General features: G+C 50.4%; 2 protein-coding genes, 1 long non-coding RNA gene and 2 other non-coding genes across 6 annotated transcripts in view; 3 read left to right on the top strand and 2 right to left on the bottom strand.

Moving 5' to 3' along the window:
- The window catches only part of LOC147580609 (histone H2B type 1-C/E/F/G/I), a 505,297-nt gene that overhangs the window by 405,858 nt on the left and 71,816 nt on the right, over window positions 1–27,623 (top strand). The gene's annotated exons all lie outside the window — the stretch shown is intronic.
- On the bottom strand, window positions 3,497–11,470 carry PRSS16 (serine protease 16). 2 transcript variants are annotated; one of them, XM_086706024.1, is made up of 12 exons: window positions 11,350–11,470; window positions 11,114–11,274; window positions 10,278–10,377; window positions 9,526–9,655; window positions 8,137–8,260; window positions 7,807–7,884; window positions 7,658–7,705; window positions 6,818–7,108; window positions 6,080–6,221; window positions 4,059–4,238; window positions 3,836–3,981; window positions 3,497–3,731 (listed from the first exon to the last, which is right to left on the bottom strand). In XM_086706024.1, exons 1-12 carry the CDS (start codon window positions 11,420–11,422, stop codon window positions 3,663–3,665), a joined length of 1,542 nt encoding a protein of 513 aa, XP_086562150.1. In that variant the 5' UTR covers window positions 11,423–11,470; the 3' UTR covers window positions 3,497–3,662. The 2 variants fall into 2 exon arrangements, with proteins under 2 accessions (XP_086562150.1, XP_086562149.1); XM_086706023.1 differs by lacking the exon at window positions 6,818–7,108.
- LOC147580634 (uncharacterized) lies at window positions 7,230–17,199 on the top strand. The gene is made up of 4 exons (XR_015250943.1): window positions 7,230–7,875; window positions 8,647–8,846; window positions 10,605–10,795; window positions 15,325–17,199. It is a non-coding gene; the product is annotated as an uncharacterized LOC147580634 (long non-coding RNA).
- Window positions 19,625–19,697, bottom strand: TRNAV-AAC (transfer RNA valine (anticodon AAC)). Its single transcript has one exon. It is a non-coding gene; the product is annotated as a tRNA-Val (tRNA).
- On the top strand, window positions 25,259–25,341 carry TRNAL-UAA (transfer RNA leucine (anticodon UAA)). The gene has a single exon. It is a non-coding gene; the product is annotated as a tRNA-Leu (tRNA).

Here is a 27,623-nt window from a genome sequence, read left to right on the forward strand (position 1 = left end):
GTCTTTTCCTTCCCTTTCCATTTCTTAGTGATGTTTTATAATGAGTTTTTCTATGAGAAGTTTTAAATTTTGATAATGCCAATGTATCCCTTTGATAATGTCAGTTTGCTCCTTTTAACGTATTTTATGCTATGCTTTCCTCCCTAAGAAATATTTGCCTACTACAAGGTCATAAGTGATTTTTCTATTTTATAGCTTTAGCCTTACCTCCACTTGTATTAATTTTTGAGTATCGTATGAGATAGGGGTGAGGTTAATCTTTTCCCCCACGCTCTGCAGCTCAGAGAATGCTTGGGAAGAGAAAGTAGTCCGGCACCAAACCCAGACCCATTCAGATACCAAGTTGCAAAGAAGCTTGCAAAAGAGATTGAGAGAAGGTCTGTAGTTTATCCAGTTGTTCCAGGATTATTTGTTTTAAAGACTTCCTCAACTGATTGGCCTAGGCATCATTGTAGAAAATTAATTGATCGCGCGCGCGTGTGTGTGTGTCTGCTTCTGGACTCCGTCCTGCCCCGTTGATCTGTTTATCTACATGCAATGCCCAAACCACATCGTCTTCATTATTGCAGCTTAGTAGGAAATTTTTTGATCAGGTGGTACTAGTCCTTCACCTTTGGTCTTCTCTAGACTCAACGTGAGAGGTTTGTGTGAAGCTGAGAGTCTCTTCTGGTGAGGGCGCCATAGAACAGGCATTTTCACGTGCCCCGGAGTTCGCGCCCTGGGATAAGGTCATGCTCCACCCGCGCCAGCCCACAAACCTCCAGAGAAGGTGAGAAGCCCCACTGGGTCCCGCTTCCAGGGGGAGTGTGTGTGGCACAAACCAGGGACCCTCAGAATGCAATGTTTCTACATTCCTCGGAACTGTTTATCCTCATTCGAATTCAAGTGTTTTCTAGGATATAGCGCATAACCGGTAAGTGAAAGTCACAGGTGGGTGGACCACAAATTTACCAGCCCTCCTGGTCCTGAGAAGTGCTTTGCGATCTTTGATCTGGTAGACCGCTGAGCTTCTGGAGAACCAAGTTCGGGTGAAAACGGCACAGGTTGTGAAACGCAGAACTCACAGGGGCGTGTTTACCAGGAGAGCACCGTCCCCTGGCTCAGGGACAGCGCATTCTAGTACAGAGGGGGCCGAATTAGAAAGAAAATAAAACAAGGTAATTTCAGGTGGTGCCCGTGGCTGGGAAGCACGTAAAACAGGTAATGTGACAGGGAGTGACTGGGACACAGAGGCAGTCAGGAAAGGCCTCCTGGAGGTGACATTGGAGTGGAGCCTGAATGTTAAGAAGGAGTCAGTCATTTAAAGGTCATTGAAGGGAACCGCGTCCTGGCGGAGGGAACAGCAAACGCGAGGACATGAAGTAGGAATCAGCTTTAGATCTGAAGTAAACGAGGAGGCCAAGAGGTTGGCCTGCAGTGTGGGGAGTACTGGGAGTTGAGTGCAAAGAGTCAAAAGCCAAAGGCCGAAGGGCCTCGTAGCCCCGGGGGAAGAATTCCAACCTTATTCTGGTTCTAATGGGAAGCGAGGCGGCTTTTAAGCAGAGGTGACCTGATTTACCTTTTGCAAGAATCTTCGTGGTTTGCAGGTGGAGAAGGGATAGTAGGGGCCAAGTATGGGCCGAGGACACCAGGAAGGGAGAGTACCTCAGAATTCTCCATCCTTCCCTAATACAGACCCACACAGACAGTACGGCTGTTCGCCCGGCAGTCTCAGAGTCTCAGCCGAGTGAACTGAGGTGGCCCAGCCTGGTGCGCGGGCCGCCGCAGACCCGTGCCCAGAGGGAACGAGGATCTCAGCACACGGGCAGCTCAGCCTGGTGCCGCACTCACCGCTGGGGGAGCTCTGAGAATGCTCGAGAAGGGAGCCGGGCACCAAAGCCAGGTCCATTCAGACGGCAGGTTGAGAAGACGTTTGCAGAAGACAGTGCAAGCAGCTGCATCCGGCAAAGCATGGGAAGCGCTGACGTTAGACCTGGTTCTTTCATCCCCCACGGGACCGAGCACCCTCCACGTGTCAGGCCACGCTAGGCCTCAGCTTGGGGTTGTCCCCACAGGGAGGACCCGGTGAACGGAGCTGGGGTTAGGGGGGTCAGCGGGGACAGTCAGGACTCAGGGTTCAGCGTCCAGACAGGCGAGCAGGGACTTCCTCACAGGACTGCGGGCTTGTAGCTTCTCTTACCAGCCCCAAACCTTGTCCTGACTTGTCTCCCCCTGCCCTCCCCAGCCCCCCAGCGGCACTTGCCTCCCTGACTCGCTACTTCCTGTTCCCAAGGCCTGCTCAGAGTGAACCAAGGCTCAGCAGACACCCCTGAGGGTGGGCGCACCCCCCCCCCCAGAGCCTGGGGCTCCCCTATCGTGAAGGCTGGACCAGGGCCCTAGACCCCCAGGGCGGGAAGCTGGAGGTGTGGAACTGTGGCATTGAGGGAAGGGCTGGGAAGGAGATTAAGAGCCGGAGGCAGAAGCACAAAGATTAAATGGCAGGGGAGAAACCGAAAAGGTCTCAGAGACTGAGAAGGCAGCGAGGAGAGACAGGGAGAGTCTGAAGAGAGGGAAACTGAGGCAGAGACGGAGGAGGAAAGGCAGACACCGGGCGCCGGGGAGCTAGCCGGGGCAGACAAGCTAGAGAGGAGGCGAAGAGGGACACTGACTGAGAGACAGGACACCACGGACATAGACTGCAGCACAGAAATAAACAGGGGGACAGAATGACCCACAGACAGATGGAAATGAGGATATTCAGAGAAACAGGAGACCGGCTGGGAGACAGAGACAGAGACCAGGAGAAAGCAAGAGCCCGAGGAAGAGGGGACAGTGAGAAGCAGGGACAGGGCCTGAGCGGGGAGGGAGGGGCTCAGCAGGGCACCCAACCCAGGAGCCGAGCAGAATTTGAGCTGCAGCACATTTGACATCTGACTTAAAATACCAATATTCCTTGGGGTGCCCGGCCGGCAACGTCAGTTAAGTGCCCTGACTCTTGATTTCGGCTCAGGTCATGACCTCCTGGTGGTGAGGTTGGCCCCAGGGTCCAGCTCCAAGCTGATGAGTTGATGTGAAGCCTGCTTGGGCTTCTCTCTCCCTATCTCTGCCCCTCCCCCGCCCCAAAGAGAGTGACAACCAGGAAGCGAGTTCTCCCCAGACACCTGATTTTCCGGTGCCCTGATGTCACGCTTCCCAGTGTCCAGAACCTCGTGAGATAAATATCTGTCGTTTATAAGCCACCCAATCCACAGGGTTCTGTTATCGCAGCCCCAACAGACCAAGATGGAAGCTGACTCCAATTTCTGACTTCTGACTCCCTTTGGGACCCGAAGAACCTACCAAGGTTGCTGTGCTTTTGAAAGTAGGACAAAAAATAAGTCAGTGGGAGATCGTTCCCGAATTATGTTACACAAAGAGACTTTACGTTAAGATACTTTACACAATAAAAGAGATAGCCACGAAACAATTAATAAAATGCTCCCTCCAAAAGAAAAGAAGATACCAAGATGCACGACGTCCACTCTCAGGAGTGAGAGGTCTGCAGCAACGAGTCTGTGTGCGGATCAGAAGCTGAAGCCCGATTCCTGGCAATTCCCTCTTTCCAAACAAGCTCCGTCCTCCCGTCCAGAGGACACGTCCGGGAAGGAGGTGGCCACGCAGGGAGTGGCGAGGGTCCCGGGCCCTCAGTCCCCACCCCTGGCCTGGCTCCGCTGTGCCGGCCCGAGCCAGGTCTGCAGCTGCTGGGAGATGCTCTGGGGAGGGGACAATTCTGGAAGTCAGACTTCCAGTGGAGGGCAGGGGCAGGCCAATTAACTCGCAAATGAATGCGACTAATCCAGCAGGGCCGCCCTCTTACCTGGCGCCCCCGGCGGAGGCTGGGGGAGTCTGACGGCCTCTCAGGGGCCATGTCCATGCAGTGGGAGGCTCCGGGGATGAGAAGGGCCGACGCCGACGGTCCCGAGGCTTGTGTTACGCTTAGCGCGTGCCAGGGGTCTGTGTCCCCTGGAAAGAAAGGAAGGATGGCATGTCGCGCCGGGGTTAGGTGCCCACCCGGGGCTCAGGTGCTGAGGGGCGCTCACCATTAACGAACAGCACCTGGGTGGCCCCCGGGGTCTGGCCGCCGTAGTAGGAGTTGGTCTGGGTCACGGCCTGGGCTACGGAGGAGGTGGAGAGCCCGAACACCTGCTGGCAGAGCTCTAGCTGGGAGGGCAGTGCCGGGACCCGGGAGAAGGGGCAGCTGGGGTCCTCACAGGTGACATCTGTGGGGGGAGACATCTGTAAGCGTGGGGCATACAGCCTTTAATCGTCACCATAGAGTCTCCCCTGGTGATGACCCAAGCAGCCCCATACCCTCCCTCCGGTGAGCTCACAATCCTGTCAGAGAGACCCCACCCACAGTGACAGCCCAGACTGGTCATGGCTGGGAGGGAAAAAGACCTGGGGTGGGAGGAATCCCAGTTGGCATGAGAGGCTCCAAGACAGGAACCTGCCAGGGATGAAACCTTCAGGAGTGAGGAAGACAGAAAAGAAAAAGCAGCCTGAACAGGGGAAAGAGCAGGCGCACAGGTCCAGAGAGACACGGGAGCGTAGGAACTTAAAGCACAAATTGGACCACGTCTCCCTTGCTTAAAATCCTTACCTCCCCAGTGCCCCCAGGCTACATCTAACTCCCTTAGCCTCACATTCAGTCATTCCTTTCTTCACCAGGCACGGAGCACCTATTGTATGCTCACATACATGGTGACCGGTATTGGGAACGCAAGACGGTCCCAGGCTCTGTTGTCACAGGGCTCACAGTGCACAGGGGGAGATGGGCAACCGGGTCTGTAGGATGAGATTGCAAAGTGCTAATGAGAAAAAACACAGAGCAGTTGAGGGGGGTGGTAGGGGAGGCCAGGAGGCGGACCTCTCTCCAGCAATCAGGTAAGGCTTCCTGAGGAGGGGGCATCTTGTATTGAGACTTGAAGATGAGTAAACTGGGTGACGAGAGGAAGATGAGTAATCCAAGCAAAGTGAACAGTATGTGCAAAGTTCCTGAGGTGTTAGGAAAACTAATGTATTTGAGGGTCGAAATGTGTAGTCTTGTAGGAGTAACAATAATTAGTACTTAGGGAGAACTCACTGTATACCAGTGTTATTCTTAGCATGTTACAGATATTACCTCCTTTAATCCTGGAAACAACCTTATGAGAGGCACTACTGTTATTCCCATTTTACAGACGTGGAAACTAAGGCACAGAGAGAGAGCTTAGGTTATTTGCCCAAGATCACATAGCTATGAAATAGAGCTGGAATTTGAACGCTTTGCTTTAAACCATATCTTCATTGCCTGCAGGAGATGGGAAAGGATTTGAATTTAACTCTGGAGTAGGGGACCCAGATTAGCAAACAAAATTACAGGATGTCCAGTTCAATTTGAATTTCAGTTAACAAATACTTTTTTTAGTATGTCTCATGCAATATTTGGGACACACACTAAAAAAAAAAAGTTTTCTCAAATTCACATGTAACTGGGCGTCCTGTATTGTATGTGGCAACCCTGCCCAAGGGTCACTGAGAAGCCATGGGAGGAAGGACAAGGTCATATTTAGAAAAAGCTCTCTCGGTGAGGAAATTGGATTGTAGGGGTGAAATGAAGGCCTGGAGACCAGAGAGGAGGTGGGGTCAGGGATCCAGGCAGGAGCGGATGGGGGCCTCTACCAGGGTGGCAGAGCTGGGAATAGAAAGGGGGTTGGGGTGAACTGGAAGGCTGTCCAGGATGAAGAGTGGGCAGGACTCAGTGGCTGACAGGCTATGGGACAAAGGGAAGGAGGCATGTAAAATGTGCTAGGGTTTCTAGTCCAGTGACTAGGGAGAGAGTGGGGCCACTCCTGGGACAGGGACACATATCACTCATGTGAGGACTGTGTGCGTGAGGGATTCTGGCACACTCTAGTACAGCTATGTACCTTCCAGCCCCACACCTATGGGTAAAACCAGGCCCAGCAGTGTGGCCAGGGTCCTATGGAAATGGATCAAGTCCAGACCACGTGTGAGACAGCCTGTCTGGGCACAGTGCAGAAGGTACGTTTCAGGGGTGAGGGGTGGGCGGGTCACTCACAGAAGCCGAACTCAGTACAAGTCTGGTACAACCACTGGCGGTCGCCCACACCGGACACTTGGGACTCTGTGACCTTCAGCTGTGCCACTGTCTCTGCTCGGGAAAAGCTTAGACACCTCTGGCCCAGGCTGTGCATGACGACCTAGGGGACAATACACACACACACACACACACACACACACACACACACATTACTCCTGTCCCTGAGAGTCAGGGCCCAGGGCCTGAAAGCATACACAGGTGCCTACAAGTCAAAGGTCAGAGGTCAGAAGAGCTACAGAGTTCTCCTGGGAGTCGGGGGTCAGGGCGAGTGGGTGCCTGGGTCCCTGTGGGTTAGAGGTGAAGGCACTAGGTGACTGTGAGACCCTGGGCGTGTGACCATCTCTTGGAACAGCTGTTTCTAGCCGTGGATCCCGAGGCTGGAATCTCGGTCTCTAGGGACGCTATGTCCCCAGGGCTTCTTTCTTCCGTCAACGCTACCGGAGCACCTGCTGTGCGCTAGACTCCGCTGCAGGTCCGGGAGTGGACCGAACAGGAAGCGCAAAATAGGGACCAGTCGTAGTCGCTAACACCTGCAGAGCGCGCGCTTCCCCTGACCGGCTTCTCCGCACCTCCCCCGGCCCTGAGGCGTCACCCCCGCTTCACAGACCGGGAGACCAAGGTCAGAAGGGGTCACGCCCACCGCAGGACACGCGGCGGAGCAGGCGCCCCGCCGGCGGACTCTCCCAGGCCGCTCACCTGCACTGCCCGCCGGAGCCCGCGGTAGGGCGCGGAGTGGCTGCGGTTGCCCCCGCCTTGCAGGAGGAGCCCGCACAGCCGCCGCACGCTCAGCGGCGCTCCCGCCTGCGCGTCGTACTGCGCGGCGCCCCCCACCAGGGCCTGCAGCGCCCCCAGCAGCTCCGCCCGGTCCTCCGCGCGACCCAGTGGCGCGCAGGCGCCCAGCTCCGCCCGCAGCGCCGCGCGAGCCGCCCCGCCCGCGAGCAGCCGCCGCTCCACGTCCGCGAAGGCTGCGGCCGCCGCCGCCCGGCACTGCGGGGAGCGAGGGGCCTCATTGGCGAGGACTCGGGGTCCTGGGCCTCGCCTTCACCGGCCCAGGACCCGGAGTCCTTCCCCCCAGCGCCCCACTTCCTCAGAGGTCCCGCCCGAGGCCCCGCCCCCTGACCGTGCTCCTCCCGACCACCTCCCCGGGCCCCGCCCCTGGAGGAGCCTCGCCCTTCTGATAGGGTTGTCCCCTTAGGCCCCGCCCCGCGCCCAGCCTCGCTCTCCTGATAGGGTCGTCACCCCGGGCCCCGCCCCACACTGAGCCTCGCCCCATTTATGAGGTGGCCCCGCCCCGCGCTGAGTCTCGCCCTTCTGATAGGGTCGTCCCCCCTTGGTCCCGCCTCCCGCAGAGCCTCGCCCTCCTGATAGGGTCGACCCCGCCGGGCCCCGCCCCATCCCACGTCCCCAAATCCGCCCACCTTCCCGGTCTCGGTCCTCTCTCAGACCCCGCCACCTTGCCAGCTTCCCCGGTTTTCTCTGCCCCCCCTTCCAAGTTCTCCCGTCCCCATACCCCCGCGGACTGGCCCCATGTGCTACCTCCGGGGAGCCGCCGACGGCCGCGCTCGTCAGGCTTCGGGACACCACCTGTGGAGGGAGCGCGGGAGGAGGTTTCAGGGGACTCCCTGCACCAAGGACCTCCCCCACCCCCCCCCCCCCACCCCGCACCCGCCGCCCGCCGCCCTCACCTCGTTGTACTCGGAAAAATCCAGCACGGCCCGTACCGGAGCAGAGGAGGCGACGGAGGCGAAGATGAGGTGGGGGAACTGAGGGAGGACAGCCGTCGTCAACCTGGGGGGCTCAGGTCCTAGAACCCCATCCCCGCCGCCTCCGTGTCACCGCCTGCACTGAGGTCGGGGGCAAGTCCCTCCCCTCTACACGTGGACCCTGGAGACGACAGCTTGCGGAAAGCCCTTCGGCGGGGGGCAGGAGTGTGTGGGGGGGCGCCTGCGGGGCGGGGGTGCCCTTGCCGCCTGAGACCGGGACCCACCCCAGCCCGCCCGGAGAGTCCCGGGGACCTTGAGCCGGGCCCAGGCGGCCAGGGAGCCGGCGTAGGAGCCTCCAAAGCAGATCCAGGGGCTGGAGGAGGAGACGTTGTAGAGGCGGCCGAGTGCAAGGCGGGCGGAGGCGACGTCAGCCAGCCTAGGGGCAGCGGGGAGGTCGGTGGGCCCTCCTCTCCAGGAATCCCCGAGGATGCACCCCCCCGCCTCTGCACGGGGGGGGGGGGTCCAGAGACCCGAATGGGGCGGGGGGGGGGGTCTGGCCAGAAGCCAGGGCTCTTGTCACGGGTGTGTGTGAGCCTGATCTCAGAAAATGCGCACCTGGGCCAGAGGACCACCCCCCCCCCCCCCCCCCCCCCCGCCGCCAAGCCTCCACCCTCCTCACTGCGGGCTATAGGGGGGAGGAAGAGTCTCCCAGGCAGCGCGTGCAGAAACCTGGGGGATAAGGGGAGGGCTGGGGGCGCTGGAGGAAGAGGAGACACCATCAGAAAGGGAAATGTTGCCATGTGGCTACATCCTCTTTTCTAGGTGTTTCCGTGTCTTCCCGGATTTTCCGAAGCAGGCTGCAGTTAGTGCCTTCCTAGGGCACTTAGAACCCCGTACAGCTTGTGAAAACGTGGGGAGACAGAGAAGCATGGAGGCACAGAGACAGAGGTGGAGATAGAGATGACGGAGGCGAGAGTGAGACCGAGAAAGGCCGAGACTGACACAGCCGGAGACCAGGAGAGGTAAGTCCTGGGGCCGACGGCAAAGCAGGTGGGACGCACTGGGGTCTGGGAAGAGCGTCTAGGGAAGGAGGTGAGGGAGACAGCCATACAAATACGGGGGGGGGGGGGCGCTCCCCGCAGAGAGAAAAAGGCTCAAGGCAGCAATGTGCCTGTAAGCCTTCAGAGCAGCAAGGACGCGGGCGTCGCTGGAGCCCAGTGAGTGTGCGGAAGTGGGGGCCAGAGAAGTAACGGGGACCCAGAGCCAGTAGGACCTCGTGGCCCCTGTGAAGATTTTGACTTGACTGTGAGGCAGATGGGAGACCCTGGGAGATGTGAGCTTGGAGAGGGTGGTCTGGTCTGTGCTCTAACAGTCACTGTAGCTTCGTGTGTACAATACGCTGATGGGCTCAAGGGCAGAAACCAAAGACCAGTGGGGAGGCTGTGTCATCCAGATACTGCTGGTCTGGACCGGGAGACTGCAGTGACACAGGAAGAGATGAAAATGTGGCCGGAGAGAAAGAGGGAGGGACAGGGACCCAGAGACAGGGAGAGAATAAGACACTGAAAGAGCGAAGGAAACGTGGACCAGAGACCCGGAGGTCGACCTTGGGCAGTGGCGGAGAGCCACACAGATGCAGAGGTGCCCGGATACAGACGGCCTCAGCGCCATGACCCCGAACACTCCCCCACCCTCACTCACGCGTGGCGGCTGGACAGGAAGCGGAGCTGGGCCACATCCAGGCCCCCGGCAGGTAAACTCAGGCCATAAAATCTGTGCTCCAGGCCTATCACGAGGGCCCCCCAGGCTGGGGCCAGGGCTGCAGGGTGCCCTGTGAAGAGTGTCCGGTTGGGGTGATGAGGGAGCGCGGGGCCACCTGAGGGCAGAGTGCAGCCTCAGGGCACCCCCACCCTCAAGGTGGGATCTGTGTGATAGTCCCTGGACACTCCAGGCTACCCCAAAACAGGAAAGGACAAAAAACCAAACGGTTAAACTGATAAGAGTCTCCACCAGTTTACGAGAAAAAGGCAACCCCATCAATAGCCTGAAGTCCGGGAAGTCCCTACTGTCTTATGTTAATGCTTTGCCAGAGGAAGAAACAACCTTAGCTTGACCATAGCTGGGCCTCCAGTAAGTCTTGAGCTTGTGAAAGTCTCTTTGGAAACTTCCCTTTTGACTTTACCTCCCCCAAGTCCATGGCGTACAACCAGCCCTTCTACACGACCCCAGTACAGTTCTCCCCGCCCACAGGTCCTGTCCCCGCGCTTCAATAAAGTCACCTTTTTGCACCAAAGACGTCTTCAACAATTCTGTCCTGGCCGTGGGTTCCAGACCCTGCGAACCTCACCATCACCCCAAAACTTCATCAGGGGGTTACAGCCCTCCCGCCTCACCGCACGACAACATGGGGCGCCCTTCCCGGCCCCCACCAGCTTCCCAGCCCTGCTTCTTACCTCTCGTCACTGAGCCAGGCCTGAGGCTGCCCTCGCCCCCCAGATGCAGGAACACGGGTCCATGCCGGCTGGCCCAGTGTTGGTCATTCACCCAGTACCGCTGAGAGGTGGGGTAGAGAAGAAGATGAGGATTGAGAGTTCTGACCTGTTCTTTATTCCTAGTTCACTGCGGTCTCTCTCCCTTATGGGTCTTCCTTTATATACTTAGTAGTGTGTGAACTCGGCTTGTGTAGTTATGTTCCTTTCTCTCCTGTTAGTCTCTTCAGCTAGAATGCAAGGTCTGTAGGAGCAGATAGTTCATCGACGTTTTTACCCTTGTGTCTCCAGGGTCCAGGACACTGGCCAGCGGCGGGGGCCCTGGCTGTATATGGAAACGCTAAGCCGAAGATAAGTGACGGGTGCAGACCAATTTGGAAGCAGGGCCTAGGGGAGCTGACCTGCACACACTGTGCACACAGGAGGTGTGAAAAATGGGGCAAGTGTTCATCCATCAGATCCCTTCCAGTTCCTCTCGTGAGGTAGGTCTGCTTCCAAAGCTGGTCCACATTTCTGCTACGTATTGAGCCCTACATGTTGGTGGTGGATTTGCTGTTCAATCTGAAGGACAGGGAGAAGGGGGTCAAAGACGGCGCCTGAGGGACAAGGGAAGTGGAGGCTGAAGAAAGAAAGGGGGGCCCGGGGATCAAGGGCACACTAAGGACCAGAGGGGCTGACCGGAGGCCACAGGGGCACGGGCAGCAGGCACAGGATGAGCCCGTGGGGCCCAGAGACACAGAGACTGAGGGTAGATAGAGCTGGGGGAGAAAGCGTCAGCCCCCCCCCCCCCCCGGCCTCACCTGCAGGAAAGATCGCTGGTCGGATGTGTTGAAGGGGTCCAGTGGCTGCTCCAGCCAGCCTTGTTTTGGGGGGACCAATGCATTTGGGCCGAAACCCAGGCCCGGGCCGGAGCCCTCCTGAAACCGCTCAATGTGCTCAGCCAGGCGCCTGAGGAGGGGGGCTTTGGGACACAGACGGGGAGGGAGTCAGCCAGGCCCCCGCAGGAGCCCCTGCCTGACCCGCTGCCTCTTCCTACCCGGAGCCGAGGACCCCCAGAGGGAGAGCAGGAGCAGAGGGCCCAGCCGTGGGGGGCCAGGCCTGCCGGCCATGCTGTCCGCTCCTCCGCGCTCTGTTCCCCCGCTCACTCAGGACCTTTATTGTGTTCTGGGGCTGGACTTTGAGGTTGTGGCCTTTCAGTGGGAGCTCGGGTTTCTTTCCAGATGCCTCTCCGGGGACAGGCGTCTGTGAGAACCAGTACAGCGGGGCAGGGACGCCAGTCTGTACACGGGACCTGCGGGTGTGGTGCCTGAATATCCAGTTTCCCTCTCTGTCCCGTGACTTTCCATCCAGCCGTCCCTCAGGCTCTCTATGCCTTAGTCTGCGTTCTGGCCTCTAGTCTCTGGGTCTCCACGCAGGGACCTCACCCTGCCCCCTCCCTCAGCCCCTTGGTCTCCCCGCTGCCCCACCTTGCCCTCTCTTTGTTCCTCCGTCCTTCACCCTCTGTCGTCTTCTCTACTTGAGTGACTCTCTGTCCAGGTCTCACCCTGTCTCCTTCCTAGTCTCCCCGTCTGTCTTATCACCTTATCACTGCCCCCCAGTCTCACCTCTCTTAAAAAAGCCTCCTTTGGAGAAGAAGAAGGATTTCCTTTAGTTTTAAAGAGACACAAGCACGTCAACACCCTTTTTACCCTTTTAAGTAAAAAGGAGGTCTGGCCAGGTGGCTGGTTGGCTCAGGCGGGCAGAATGTGGCGCCGACAGCCCGACGTCGTGGGTTTGATCCCCAAATGGTCCAGGAAAGGCACCCGTTCTTGGGCTGGGAACAGCCTCTCCCCAACATAAAATTGAGACTAAAGTTGACTTTACTTCCTAATCCTCAGCAGAGACAACTACCTTCTTTGTCCCCCTTTCCAAGGGGGCTGGTGGTGGTGTGGGGGGAAACCAGCAACTTGATAAAAAGTGGCTTAAAGCCTTGAGACAGAAATTTCAGTGAAGAGAACCAGGGCACAAAGCCAGGGGTTGGCGCTGGAGAGACGTGTGACCATCCGAGCGCCCGTGTCCTTGTCCCTTTCCGCGTGGCCCTTCTGTGCTTCATGTACCTGATTGTGCCCGCCTCTCTGCGCTGCCTCTCAACACTGTTGAAGTTGATATTTCTTATTGTTAAAAAAATCAAGTTAGGGGCGCCTGGGTGGCGCAGTCGGTTAAGCGTCCGACTTCAGCCAGGTCACGATCTCGCGGTCCGTGAGTTCGAGCCCCGCGTCAGGCTCTGGGCTGATGGCTCAGAGCCTGGAGCCTGTTTCCGATTCTGTGTCTCCCTCTCTCTCTGCTCCTCCCCCGTTCATGCTCTCTCTCTCTCTCTGTCCCAAAAATAAATAAACGTTGAAAAAAAAATTTAAAAAAAAAATCAAGTTAGACACAGTGCGTACTTTCCTTTTTAAATTTTTTTTTTTAACATTTATTTATTTTTGAGACAGAGAGAGACAGAGCATGAATGGGGGGAGGGCCAGAGAGAGAGGGAGACACAGAATCTGAAGCAGGCTCCAGGCTCTGAGCTGTCGGCACAGAGCCTGACACGGGGCTCGAACTCATGGACTGTGAGATCGTGACCTGAGCGAAGTCGGACGCTCAACCGACTGAGCCACCCAGGCGACCCAATTTCCTTTTTAAAAAGCTGCCAGTTGAAAAAAAAAAATTAAAAAAAAAATAAAAAGCTGCCAGTTTGCTTCCACCAGAATTTCCTTCCATGGAAACAGGTTTTGTTTTGCTTTGTTTTGTTCTCTGGATCTCTAAGACCAACAACAGTTTTGAACATACAGCAGGCATTCGGTAAATATTCGTGGAGTGAATGTATGAAGCTTTTCCATCAGAGTGTGTCGGTACTTTGCCGAATCTGGTTAACACACGGTACAAAGGAACCGAGGCCTACCCGAGTCACTGCTTATGACAAAACCGTATGGTTGTGAAGGCCACACCGCCGCATCCGACACCCAAGAATATCAGCAATGGAAAATGAATCAAAAATGTAATCCCAGCAAAAAATGAAATTGAGGTGTTTGAGATTCGATGAAGGGGCTTTCTCAAAGGATGGTGAAACCACCACCCACTACTTGAAACACAGAGCCAAAACTCATTTGGGGAGGGAGCTGGGTTGGTAAGGCACCGGCCCCTGAGAGAGCTGAGGGGTGGATGATGTTTTGGGGGAAGGGGCTCAGGGAAGCGAGGACACTCGGGGTGAGCGGGTTGATGGATCTGTGGAAGCCTGACTGTTTGGGAGAGACTGGTTGGTGGCGCTCAGGGGCCTGTTTGTTGGAGCGAACCCGTGTCTGACTGGCTGACCTTCCGAAGGCAGGGGTTGACAGTGATTCATTGCCTTGAAAACAGTTATCCCTGATAGACTGAGTTGGTGGCTGCTGGCCTGGCTACAGAATAATCAGTCTCTGTTTTTTGGAAGTTTGTTTATTTATTTTGGGAGAATGAGAGTGTGTGCCTGCGTGAATAGGGGAGGGGCAGAGAGGGAGGGAGAGAAAGAGAACGCCAACCAGGCTGGGCACTGTTAGCGCACAGCCTGACAGGGGGCTCGAACTCACAAACAGTGAAATCATGACCTGAGCGGCAATCGAGAGTCACGTGCTCCCCCCCCACCCCGCCCCACCAGGGGCCCCGATCAGTCTTTTTCTAAGTTTGTGATAAGTTTATGTTCTCAACATTTACTTCGACCTAATAGCAAAATTTCTTCTTCCTTCCTTCCTCCCTCCCTTCCCTCCTTCCTGTCCCATCTATATTCGTTTAATATCCAAGTAATGTATAATAAAAACGATTTTTTCTCTGAGCCTCTCAACCCATCTTGGACACAGTGACGAGATGACTAGCAGAGGTGGAGTTAAGGACACCGTGAGGCATGGGGGCGCTTAGGAATGCTGTAAGTGGCAGGGATGGTCATGATCGTGGCGTGGGTGGTGATGGAGTTAGAGTGAGAAGCTAGAATACGTGGAGCACATAACCAGGTTAAAAAAAAAGGCGATTTTTATTTTGACCTTTTTGCATCAAATTAACTAGAAATAATTCATTACTGTGGTGGGCTTATTGCATTAATAACCCCAACTCTTCTCCCCTCCCTTTATTCATGGTGTTCTTCGTGTGCCCTTGTCGTGCCTTCCCCTTTTCTTTTGGCCGAGCCCTGTGACTGATGTTGGCCAACGCAGTGTTAGCAAACTTGACAAAGAAGCTTCTTGAATATGCCCTTTACTCTTTCTGCTTGCTTGTTTTGGTTCCTGTTTTTTTTTTTTTTCTTTTAAGTAGTCTTTATTTTTTAGAGCAGTTTTAGGTTCACAGCAAAATTGAGTGGGAAGTTCTCATATACCCCCTACCCCACCACACACACAACCTCCTGCACTATCAATGTCCCAAATCAGAATGGCACCTTTACTACAACTGGTGAACCTACAGTGACACATTATCATCATCCAAGGTCCATAGTTTGCATTTGGACTCCCTCTTGTTGGGTGTTCTGTAGCTTTTGGCAAATATGTGATGTATGTCTACCATTATAGTATCATACCGAATAGTTTCACTGCCCTAAAAATCCTCTGTGCTCTGCCTGTTCCTCCCTCCATCCCTCCTAATCCTGACAACCTCTGATCTTTTTACTGTCTCTATAGTTTTGCCTTTTGCAAATATCACAGAGTTGAATCATATAGTGTGTGGCCTTTCCAGACTGGCTTCTTTCATTTAGCAATATGCGTTTAAGGTCCCTATATATCTTTTCATTGCTCAATAGCTCATTTCTTTTCAGTGCTGTATAATATTCCATTGTGTGGCTATACCATGGTTTACTTATCTACTCACCTCCTGGAGAACATCTTGTTTCCAAAGGTTGGCAATTATGCATAAAGCTGCTATCCACATCTGTGTGCAGGTTTTTGTGTAGACGTAAATTTTCAGCTGATTTGGGTAAATACCAAGGAATGTGGTTGCTGGATTGCTTGGTTGGTAAGAGGATGTTTAATTTTGCCAGAAACTGCCAAACTGTCTTCCAAAGTGGTTGCATTCCCACCAGCAACGTTGTGAGAGTTCCTGTTGCCCCACACCCTCCCCAGCATTTGGTATCGTCCATGTTTTGGATTTTGGCCATTCCAACAGGTGCGTGGTGGTGTCTCATTGTTGTTTTTATTTGCATTTCCATGACGACATGTAATGTTGACCATCTTTCATATGCTTATTTTTTTCTCCTATGTTAGCTGCTAGGAGTTTTATAGTTTTGTGTTTTACACTTAAGTCTATGATTCTTTCTTTTTCTTTTTTGCATGTGGACATGTAATTGTTCCGGCACTATTTGTTGAAAAGGCTGTCTTTTATCCATTGTATTGTTTTTGCTCCTTTGTCAAGGATCAACAGATTAAATTTGTGTGGGTCTGTTTCTGTATGCTTTATTCTGTCTATTCTTATCCATTTATCTGTTCTTTTGCCAATAACACAATGTCTTGATTATTGTGATTTTATCATACTTCTTGAAGTCAGGTAGTGTCAGTCCTCCAACTTTATCCTTCTCTTTCAATATTGTGTTGACAATTCTGGGTCTTTCGCTTCTCCATATAGACTTTAGAATCAACTTGTTAATATCCCAAAACAATTTGCTGGGGGTTTGATTGGGGTTGTGTTGAATCTATAGATCAAGCTGGGAAAAACTAACATCTTGTCAGTGTTAAGTCTTTCTATCCATGAACATGGAATATCTATTTAGTTCTTTGATTTATTTCATCAAAGTTTTATAGTTTTTTTTTTTCCTTGAGAGAGAGAGAGAGAGAGAGAGAATATGAACAAGTCAGGGGGTAGAGGGAGAAAGAGAGACAGAATCTCAAGCAGGTTCCATGCCCAGCACAGAGCCTGACACAGAGCCTGATGCAGAGCTTAATCCCACAACCCTGGGATCGTGACCTGAACTGAAATCAAGACTCGGACGTTTAACCAACTGAGCCACCCAGGCGCTTTTGTACTTTTCTTCACGTATAGACTTTGTACCCATTTTGTTAGAATTGTACCTAAGTATTTTATTTTGGGGGTGTAAATGTAAATCACATTGTATTTTTAATTTCAAATTCCAAATTTTCATTGCTAGTATGTAGGAAAATGATTGACTTTCGTATATTAACCTTGTATCCTACAACCTTGCTATAATTGCTTTTTAGTTCCAGGAGGGATTTGTTTAGTATTTTTTCCTGGTTGTTTTTGCCTTGAGAACTTGCCTGGGTTTAGCATGCTGGAGACTATGAGATGTGTGGAGATTGTCTGATTGTTTATTGTTCACCAGATATGTGAGTCAATCCAGCTGGGACCTTCAACAGTCTAGTCAGTCCTGACCTATATTAGTTAACCACAGGCTAGTGAGATAAATAGATCCTAATTATTTTAAGCTACTGAATTCGGATAGTTTGTTAAGCAGTAGATTTGTGGCAGTAGATAAGTGTTGTGTACATTAAAATAGCATTCATTTTATCCAGCAGAATTAGCCTCCTTGGTATTCCTTAAATACACAAGGTAAATTCCGTATCAGGCTCCCTGTGGGCACTCTATCCTCTGTCTGGAATCAATTTACCTAGACAGCCCCATGGATCATTCATTTTCTTCCTTCAGATTTTTTGCCCAAATGTCACCAATAATCCATTTAGAATTTGAAAATAAAAATTCGCCCCCAATGTCCTTCTCTCAATTTTTTTTCCTTAGCATTTATTGTCACATTGTATTGCATTTTATATGTAACTTTGCTTTTAAAAAATTTCTGTAATCCTGCTGCTAGAAAGGGAAGAGATTTCTATTTTGTTCATAGGTGTTATCCCAGTAACGAATAATGTATGACACAGTATATGCGTTCAATACATATCGATTGAATGAATGAGTGATTAAGTTCTTTGTTTAAAAAAAGATGACATAGGCTTGAAGAGAGGGGGTGGAGAAAACATCACCTTAACTCCATCCATCGCCTTTCCCTCCTTTTAATATCTAGGGGCTAGATGAAGTGGAAATTACCTAAAGAGGATTTTAGGGTAAGATCACATATACTCTAGCTGGAAGGGTCTCTTAATTTAGCAAGATCTATTGAGGGTCTAGATTAATCATCTCGATGTCGTTCAAGGGCAGTAGTTCATTGACCTCTATGCTGGCAAATAGGGATTAATGTGAATCAGTAAATCAGTGTAATTTTCTCTTTGAATCTATTATGTCTGTGGCATTAGTTTTGCTCCTTCCAGTTCTAATTCCTCCCCCCTAAAAAATCCATCTAAATACGAGACCTATCTAAATACGTGAATCATTTTGGGGCAGAGATTTTTATGGAGGATCAGGTTATAGGTCTCCTCACAGGTCACGTGCCAGCCCACGGATTGGCTGCCTTTGAGAGCTCTGACTTGGGAGTTGAGCGTCAGCATTACATGTGACAAAACACGGCCGTCCTCCAAGACCATGTAGCATTTTTGTGATTGCGGGCTGATGGTGGAGCGGTACCTATCCGATGAGACTGAAGACGTGGCCAGCTAGTGGATTGCTAGTAAATTACTCAGAGGTGGACATCTCATGGTTCCTTCAACTATTTTAAATGTTAGCATAGTTCCAGAACCAGTCTTCATATATCTTTGTCCTGAAAAGGGAAAATAACAGAGAAGAGAAAGATGGAATCAAAATCTACTTGTGACCTGTTGCTATTATCGAACTCTGGAAAATTCTTCAGTCTCCTCAGGGAAAGGAATTTTTTTGTACTGTCAAAATTTTTTTGTACTCCTGTGTTTATATATATACACACACGCACAATGGAGTATCACTCAGCCATCAGAAAGAATGAAATCTTGCCATTTGCAATGATGGGGATGGAACTAGAGTGTATTATGCTAAGTGAAATAAGTCAGGGAAAGATGAATATCATATGATTTCACTCATACGCGGAATTTGAGAAACATAACAGATGAACACAGGGGAAGGGAGGGACAAATAAGAAAAACAGGGAGGGAAACAAACCATAAGAGACTTTTATTTTTATTTATTTATTTATTTATTTATTTTTTAAACGTTTATTTATTTTTGGGACAGAGAGAGACAGAGCATGAACGGGGGAGGGGCAGAGAGAGAGGGAGACACAGAATCGGAAACAGGCTCCAGGCTCTGAGCCATCAGCCCAGAGCCCGACGCGGGGCTCGAACTCACGGACCGCGAGATCGTGACCTGGCTGAAGTCGGACGCTTAACCGACTGCGCCACCCAGGCGCCCCCATAAGAGACTTTTAAATACAGAGAACAACCTGAGGGCTGCTGGAGGGGAGGTGGGTGGGGGGTGGGTTAAGCGGGCAAGGGGCATTAAGGAGGGCACTTGCTAGGATGAGCACTGGGTGTTGTATGTAAGTGAAGGATCACTAAATTTGTCTGAAAGCAATAAAAGATACAAGTTAGCATGTCTAAAACAGAACTTCCACGTTTTCGCTATCCACGCTGCTCCCTCCCGACGCCCCCATTTCAGTTAAGGGCAAGCCCGTCCTTCCAGTTCTGCAAAAAACGTCAGGGTCATCTCCGATTCTGGTTTTTCTCACTCTTCCCATCCATTTCCTCAGGGATTTCTCTCGCTCTGCCTTTAAAGTATAGACCGTAACGACTTTCCAGCAACCCCACAGCCACCATGCTGTCCAAGCCACAGTTAGCTCTGATGAGCCGCCTGATGACAGGGGCTCCGTAGTCTCCCATACTCTTCCGCATGCAGAATATTCTGCACAGATCTGGCAGAGGCGTCCTTCTGAACACTGACGTCGTGTAGAGTCATTTCAGTGCCTAAAACCCGGCGCCTTCCAATTTTATCCGAGTGAAGGCCGAAGTCCTTAAACAGCGGGCTAACAAGGCCGCCCTTGACTTGTCCGCTCCTTGGTGCCCGCTCTCCGCCTCCTGGAAGTCCTCTCCGCCGGGTGCCCTGCTGCGGTTGCAGAGGACTTCTTGATCCCCCCCCTTGCGTGGACGAGCCACACTCCCCTCCCAGGCCTATCCCCTCCGGTTTCTGCTCCAGGCGGATGCAGACGCCCGCCCCGCTGGACAGCCTCCCTCCCCGCCCCCCCCCCCTCAGCCCCGCAGAATCTTCCCCCACCCCAGTGGTGAGGATTCAACAGTGTCTGGTTGAACAAGGAGAGGAAGCGAGGCTCAGCTCTGGGCTTGTTTCTAATATAATTCTTGTAATTAAAAGTTCTGGGCTGCAAAGAGAGCACAAAGATTTGAGACTGGGTGGAAATGTGAGTAAATTTAGGTAGATGGTTTCTGGAACAGAACTTGGGGGGGGGGAAGCAAACCCACTGTTTCCACCCGGTTTCGAACCGGGGACCTTTTGTGTGTTAGGCAAACGTGATAACCACTACACTACGGAAACCCGTCGGCTCATGAGCTTTACTTTCCTGAATTAGTTAAATTTAACCTTAAATTTAGCCTTCCCTGGAGGCTGTACTCTGGGTGGAGGCAAATGTTTTCCACTCCACACTTTCCGGTTCTTTGACCCCACAACGTCTGCACTGGATAATTTGGGGCCAGGCCGGTGTTACCCCAGGGCCCAGCTACTCTGCAGACACCTGGCGGGGAAATCCTGGGCCGACTCCTGGGGGTGTCCTCATCTGCCGTTGGCTCCTGCCTCTGACCTTGTAAGACGCTCTGACCTTCACCTCTCCACGACTGAACAGTGTCCTGTAGGAGCCGGAGCCGACTGGCGAGAGGACGCTCGTCTCCGGCCACAGGTGGCGTCCACGTGGCCAGCACGCCCGCGCTGTGTCTGAATCGCTGGGCATTGCCGCGCAGCCATCGGTCCGGGACAGGCTGGCCTCGCTTCCGCCGACCACCTAGGAGAGACAGGTACCAGACGTCGTCTCTGTTGCCAAAGGGACAAACGGCCCCACGGACTCCTTGCTCTGTGGAGCCGAGGGGCCTGGAGAACTGAGATCCCATCAGACACGACATCCACCTGAGCGCTTTTCCTTCGCGCTGGAGGCCTGTCGGGATCCTGGCGGTGAGGTTTGTTAGACACCCGCTTTAAACACTCCTGAATGAGACACTTTACCCAGGTTTGAAAACAAATGACAGGGCAGTGTTCATGCAAAGATGTACAACAGGAAATACATCGCCTGGATGGGCTTGGGAGAGTGTAAACACGAGGCAGAAAAAAATTATCCGTGGACTAATCAGCAGTGAGCTAATATGTAGATCTATTTCTCCCACTATGGATTTATTATGGTTTCGTGCATATATTGGCAGCTTCCTCATGCATAATTAGCTTAGCTTTGTGAACCATATCCAGCGGTTTTTACCGAGCCTGAGGAATGTTAATAAAAAGTTCTCCTAAGTATGGTTATGGCTTTCATCAAAGAAAGACATATTTAATCAGCTTAGAACTGAAATGTAAGTTCCCCAAGGAAAAGGATGTTTTGTCTCTTGTACCCACCGCTTTATTCCGAACTGTTCAACAACACCTGGCTGGTAATAGGGGTTCAGTTGATGTTCCTTGAATGAGTGAATGGTTGATGGATGAATTAATGAATGATTAAGCAGGACCAAGTAAAAATCAAGAATGGTATTTCGGACCTCTAAGCCTAACTTTTCTCCCAGTGTATTCTAAAGAATGGGCCTTTCACACACATGCCAGATGAGATGCTTTTAAGGTTCCTCAGCACTTAGAATGCCCTCCTCACTTGGCTTGTGATTAGACTGTCCTTGGACCTGTTAGCTGTAAGCAATTTTTTTTTTGTCAGCTTCCTGCTCTTTCTTGCATTTGTGCCTGTCCTCAGCAACGACCTCGTGTCCTAATGTAGTGGCTGTTACCTGTACTTTGCCTGAAGAAGCCCCAAAATAAACCAAGTGCTGATTCCTTGTCCTGCTTTTTTATTTCATAACAAAGAGACCAAGCTATTATTTTACAGTCTTTCCCATCCAGGGGATGTCTGCTCCACTGGGCTGCAGGGGTCTGGGGTCTGGCAGACTTTTCCATTTCCTTATTTCTTTCTGGCTTCCATAAGGAGCCACCAAAAAAGCATTTTCAACAAAGCCTGAGCACCTGCGACTGGCAAATACTCTCAGAATACAGAACCAGGGGCACTGACTTGGGGGACAATTGTAGAAGCTATGGAGATATAGATGCTGCCAACTTTAGCTCACAAACGATAGCTACACCAGCATAAGCTTCCATCAGCAGGACGCGAGGATTGTTCTGTCCTCGTTCCTGCGGTAAAGAACACATGCGGTTTTCTGATTTTTCACACTTAACATATGTAGAGTCAGATCTCATTTTATTTTGCATTTGCATACATTACTAGCAATATTAACTGTTTAATATCTTTGTTAATCTTTTCAGATTCTTCTTTATCTTGGCTTTGATGAGCACCCTGTTCCTTTTTTTTTTTTACCCATCATATGTTGAATTTTCTGTCTGATTTTGCTGATTTCCACGACTTCTTACTCCATAATATAGAGCAGGCTGTCAGTTTTATTTTTTTTTATTTTTTTTTTTTTAAATTTTTTTTTTTTTCAACGTTTATTTATTTTTGGGACAGAGAGAGACAGAGCATGAACGGGGGAGGGGCAGAGAGAGAGGGAGACACAGAATCGGAAACAGGCTCCAGGCTCTGAGCCATCAGCCCAGAGCCCGACGCGGGGCTCGAACTCACGGAGCGCGAGATCGTGACCTGGCTGAAGTCGGACGCTTAACCGACTGCGCCACCCAGGCGCCCCTATTTTTTAAAAATTTAAAAGTTCATTTATTTATTCTGAGAGAGAGAGTACAAGCAGGAGAGGGGCAGAGAGAAGGAGAGGCAGAATCCCAAGCAGGCTCCGCGCCATCAGCACAGAGCCCAATGCAGGGCTTGAACTCAGGAACCCTGAGATCATGACCTGAGCCGAGATCCAGAGTCGGACGCTTAACCAACTGTGCCACTCAGGTGCCCCTAAGCTGTCATTTTTAAATGTCTCAGTTATCTTTTACTTTAGTCATACCTGTCCATTTACTGTCCCATTGTGGCCTTCACTTGAATATTTGATTTGGATGAAGTAAACCATACCAGCCGTTGGCGCTTTTATGGTTTTTTTTCCTTAAGTCCTCCCTGACCTCCAGGTCATAAAGACACTTTTCTTCATACATTTCCATTAATTTTTACCTCTCACATTTAGGTATTTACACTCTTCTAGCTAAGTATATTTTATAAACTCTACAGACAATTCTACTCTGTGTTAAGAATCACAATAATCGCGGCAACAAAAGCAAAAATAAACAAGTGGGACTACATCAGATCAAAATCTTCTGCACAGCAAAGGAAACCATCAACCAGTCAATAAAAAGGCAACCTATGGAATGGGAGAAAATGTTTGCAAACCATGTATCTGATATGGGGTTAGTATCAAAAAATTATAAAGGACTCATACAACTAATAGCAAAAAATAAACAAACACACACACATGCACACACACACCAAACAATCCCATTTTAAAATGGGCAGAGGATCTGAAGGGACATTTTTGCAGAGAAGACACCCAGACGGCCAACAGACACATGAGAACGTGCTCACTCATCATCAGGGAAATACAAATGAAAAACACAATGAGATATCACCTCACACCTGTTAGGATGGTTAGTCTTAAAAAGATAAGAAATAACAGGTGTTGGTGAGGATGTGGAGGAAAGAGAACTCTCATCATGCACCGTTGGTGGGAATGTAAATTGGCGCAGCCCCTGTGGAAAACAGCACGGAGGGTCCTCAGAACTACCGTGAGGTCCAGCAATTCCCCTTCTGGGTATTCATCAGAAGAAAACAAAAACACTAACTTGAAAAGATAGATGCATCCCACGTTCACTGCGGTATTGTTTACAATAGGCAGGATGGGGACACAGCCTAAGGGTCCCTCGGTGTGTGAACAGATGAAGACAACGTGGGAAATATACACGAGGAATATCGTTCAGCTGAAAGGAAGAACGAAATCTTGCCCTTTGAGACAACATGAGTGGATCTGGAGGGCATTATGCTAAGTGAGATAAGTCAGAGAAAGACAAATACTGCATGACCTCACTTATGTGCGAAATCTTAAAACGAACAGGCAAAAACAAAAACGAAAACTTGAGTTCATAGATACAGAGAACAGATTGGCAGTTGCTAGGAGGTGGAGGGTGTGGGGTGGGCAAAATGGGTGAAGGGGGCAAAAAGTACACATTTCCAGTTATGAAAGAAATAAGTCATGGGGATATAAGATACACCACGGTGACTCCAGTTAACGATACTGTATTGCATGTTTGCAAGTTGCTAAGAAAGTAGATTTCAAAAGTTCTCATCACGAGAAAGAGAATCGTAACTGTATGGTGATGGACGTTACCTAGACTTATTGTGGTTATCGTTTTGCAATGTACAATATTTAATCATTAAATTTTACACCTGAAAATAAAGTCATATGTCAATTATGCATCGATTTAAAAAATTGGCAACAAAAAGAATCACAATAATAGAAAAATATAAAAGCCCTTGCGTGTGCCAATGTGTGGGAACTCCTTTCTCCGACATGCCCTTTGTTGCACCCACCACTCACTCTTCCCAGTTCAGCTCTGACCCAGGCACGGACTTGGCATTGACCCAGCCTGGATCTCCCTCAACAGGCAAAGGCAAGAAGCTTCTAGGCCATCTCTTGGCTCGCTAGCACAGAGTATCTAAAAGGCCAGAGACAGAGCTCTGAGCTGATGGACCAATGAAATGAGTGACACATTCCTTTCTCGTGGCTTTACCAGCCAATACAGGACATGGTTTTGAACTTGGTGAGCTCTGTGCATTGCCAGCAAAAGCTGGACTCTTTCTGCCTCAGTGGTTTCAAGCCGGAGGAGGGCGGTGCTTAGACCTTTCATGCTTGTGTGGTACAGCTGACAATCTTCTCATATTGCAGTTCTCTCTCCAGGTAACCAAAATAGCACAGGAGTATTTATTTATTATGGTGGCTCTCAATAGGTGTTTTATGATGTTTGCACATTAATTCTATTCCAAACCCTACATCAGGATTAGTTTCATCTCTGATTCCGGAAGCCTTCACAAACTTTCAAGACAAGCCCCCAAATCCCCATCTGCAACCTGCTTTAATGAGTTCTTCATCAGCCCACTCCCTGAAGTGTCTGACCGTGTCTTACTGACTTAGTATTACGTGCACCTGGCTCGGTGCCTAGCGCACAGTAGGTACTCAGGAAAGAGACTTCATCAGTGGAGAGTTGGAACTCTCGGTTAAAACACTTCCTTTATTAGAACCAATGTCACGTATTAAACTCCAAACTCCATATGTATGCGGTAGGGTTTTCTGAACTTACTCCAAGGGTAGGTTGTCTCAATATTAACTATTCTCTGGTTCCAGACCTGAAACCCTCACCCGGACAGTTAGATTCAATGGGCTCGGAATGGGGGCTGAGATTCAGCAGGCAAAACAGTGTTCTCTGATGAGTAATGAAAAGTACAGATACCACCTTTGTAGAGTTAGAGACATAGTTCACGCAGCTGCATTCTCCTCACCTCTCACTCCACTTCCTGTTCCCTTTGGTTTTCTTTCCAAATCCACTAAAAGAAGGGTCTTCTCTTGAGCGTAAGTGGTGACAAAGTGAGTTGAATCTGATGAGTATTCCTGTAGCATCTTGTGTTTTTTATGTCATAATATTTCTCATTTTGATGCAGGTCCGTGAGATCAGGCATATTTCAGTCTTTCCCTAACACCCGCCGTAATGTATGGTACAAATTAGTGATTACGTAATAGTTGTTGAAAAGAAACATTTTCATTAGTTTTCTTTTACCCCCAAAAAGCATTATAAGGAATTGTTTCCTCTCGGCATGTTAAAGCCTGGTCACAGATTTCCCAGGTATATTCGTAACTTTCCAGGAATTAGCAATTCTAATTAATTCTAATTCAGTAATTTTGACATCAGAGTTTGCATGTGCCACCGGGATGGCCGAGTGGTTAAGGCGTTGGACTTAAGATCCAATGGGCGTGTGCCCGCGTGGGTTCGAACCCCACTCCCGGTATGCATACTTTATGCGAGATAAAAATTCCCTCCTGGGGAGTCAATCCGGTATTGCAGCTGGGTCTGAGTTTCTATTATCCAACTTGACAAACTCTAATCAGTGGATTCAGATAACCTACATGTAACGTCATCGCTGACATGTTGGTGTTAAAATCCACTGTCTCGTTACCCTGTTTTCTAGGTGTTCCTTTCCTTTATCTTTCTTCCTGTCTTTGACACTTCGGAGCACTCTACGTGATTCAATTTTATCTTCATTGTGGCCTTACTGTTTGCCTTTGAAAACAACCTCGACTGGTTTCCCTGGGGTTTCCTGCACCCAGCTGCAATGAACCCAGATCCACTTTTCAAATGGCATCATGCTGCTTCTTGAGTGGCTCCGAGTTTGCAACAGCGGGCTCCTGGCTCCTCTCTCCTCTGTGGTGTGTTCTCCGTCCCACGCCTTGGCTCTCCCGTACATTCCACAGCTCATCAGCACGATTGCTTTATGCAGCCGATCGTATTTAGAGTGATTCAAATTGGGAGAAAATATTCCTTTTATGTACCTTCTTCACGGGGTAGCCACCTCCTGGGATATTCACTCTTTCTTGTGTCTCTGGGCTCGTATCCCTTCTCCCTGAATTCCTCCTTCTCACGACGTCTCCTGTTGCGCAGGTCTGCTGGTCATCCGCCCTTCAGATTTTGTGTGTCTGGGCAGACCTTAATGTCTTCTTCATGGTTGAAAAATATTTTTTGCGTGATAGAGAATTCATGGTCAAGAGTTTCTGTTCTTTTGGGGTTTTGTTTGTTTTGTCTCTCATCACTTTCAAGTGTCATTCCCTTGTCCTTTGGCATACTTACTTTCTGGTGAGAAGTCTGCTGTAATTTTTATCTTTTTCAGCTATATGTAATATGTATTTCGTTCTTTGACCGCCTTCAGCACTCTCTTTTATTTGTTTTCAGCAGTATGACTATGAGGTAGAGTCCCCCCCCACCCCAACCAATATAAAATGCTTACAGTTCTCTGATCTTGGAGCCGGGGTTGGATGAATTTCATTATTTTGGGAAAGTACTCAGTCTTTATCTCTTCAAATATTTTTTTCTATTTTTTCTCTCTTTCTTTGCCTTCTGGGATTTCAACAATAAATATATGAGACTATTTGGCATTAATCAATAACTCTTTAATGATCTTTTTTCCCCAGTCTTTTTTTCTTGGTGTTTCAGGCTGGGTAGACTCTACTGACCTTCCTTCAACTGCCCCTCAGACCAGAGTCTCCTGGGGAGACATTAAAGGCATTCTTTATCTCTGTTACTGTGTGTAGGTTTTTACAAATTTTTTTAGCATATCTATTTGACTTTTAGTTTCCAACAATCTACTGAAATTTCTCATCTGCTAACGTACGTGGTCCATTTTTCCACTGGAGCCTTTAACATAATAACCATGGGTACCTGAAATTCCCTTTCTGACAGTTTCATCATGTGAGACATATCTGAATCTCATTTTGCTGCTTTGTCTCTTGACAGTGAATGGTTTCTTCCCGCTTTTATGAGCGTCTCATAATTTTTCACTAGCTGCTGGACACAGTGTGAGGGCTGTAGCCAGTGAGGTTAGTAGTATCTAAGCCGGAGACCGATATGTCCCTTCTACTAGGCTATTAATGTGTGAGGTTGAAATTGAAGCAGGAGTTGAGATATGTTTGTATTTTATCGTTGCTATATTTTCCATCAGAGCACAACCGGCTTCAGATTCTTTTGGCTCTTCTTTGGGTTTGGGGTGAGGCTTAATTTCTTGCTTTTTCAATGTTTTTGCTCGACCCTCAGCTGTATGCCTTCTCTGTACAAGTTTCAGAGAGGGCTTCTCTCCTTGGGTTTCTTGCCTTCCCCCAGCGCTACACTTCTGTTTCTTGATAACTAGCGCTCGCTGGTCTAGGGGGTCGTGTGGGAGGCTTGAGCCCCAGTCTTCCTGTGCTCTGTGATCCTGGGGCTCTGGGGTGTGACTTTTTCAGTCAGCCTGCTCGCCCCCCCACCCCCCACCCCCCCGCAGCTGACATTCTCTAGTATTCTGGGCCCAGTAATAAAAGCCCGGACTACTGATGGAGGCTTTCTCTGTGCTCTTGCCCTGCCCCCGAGAGTGCTCGGTGAAGTGTGGGTAACCCCCCCCCCACCTCCGCCCATCCAAACACTGGTCCCAGCGGTCCCAGCCCCCTGCTGGCCAACACTTGGGTGTCAGCAATTCACTACGAAATGATGAATTTTAGCTGGACTTTTCTGACCCTCTTGCCTGGAGGCCCCGTCTTCATACCACTG

The sequence above is a fragment of the Puma concolor genome, chromosome B2 (genome assembly GCF_028749965.1).
Source record: "Puma concolor isolate L17-30 chromosome B2, mPumCon1.1.hap2, whole genome shotgun sequence".
NCBI classification, from domain to species: Eukaryota; Metazoa; Chordata; class Mammalia; order Carnivora; family Felidae; genus Puma; species Puma concolor.

Excerpts from the sequence above, each read along its gene's own strand:
- PRSS16 (XM_086706024.1), bottom strand. The coding sequence starts at position 11,422 with ATGGCCGGCAGGCCTGGCCCCCCACGGCTGGGCCCTCTGCTCCTGCTC. Across the intron at positions 7,706-7,806 it reads ATTTTTCCGAGTACAACGAG|GTGGTGTCCCGAAGCCTGAC; the intron begins GTGAGGGCGGCG and ends CTCCCTCCACAG. Across the intron at positions 3,982-4,058 it reads CCAGGTGCTGTTCGTTAATG|GGGACACAGACCCCTGGCAC; the intron begins GTGAGCGCCCCT and ends CTTTCTTTCCAG.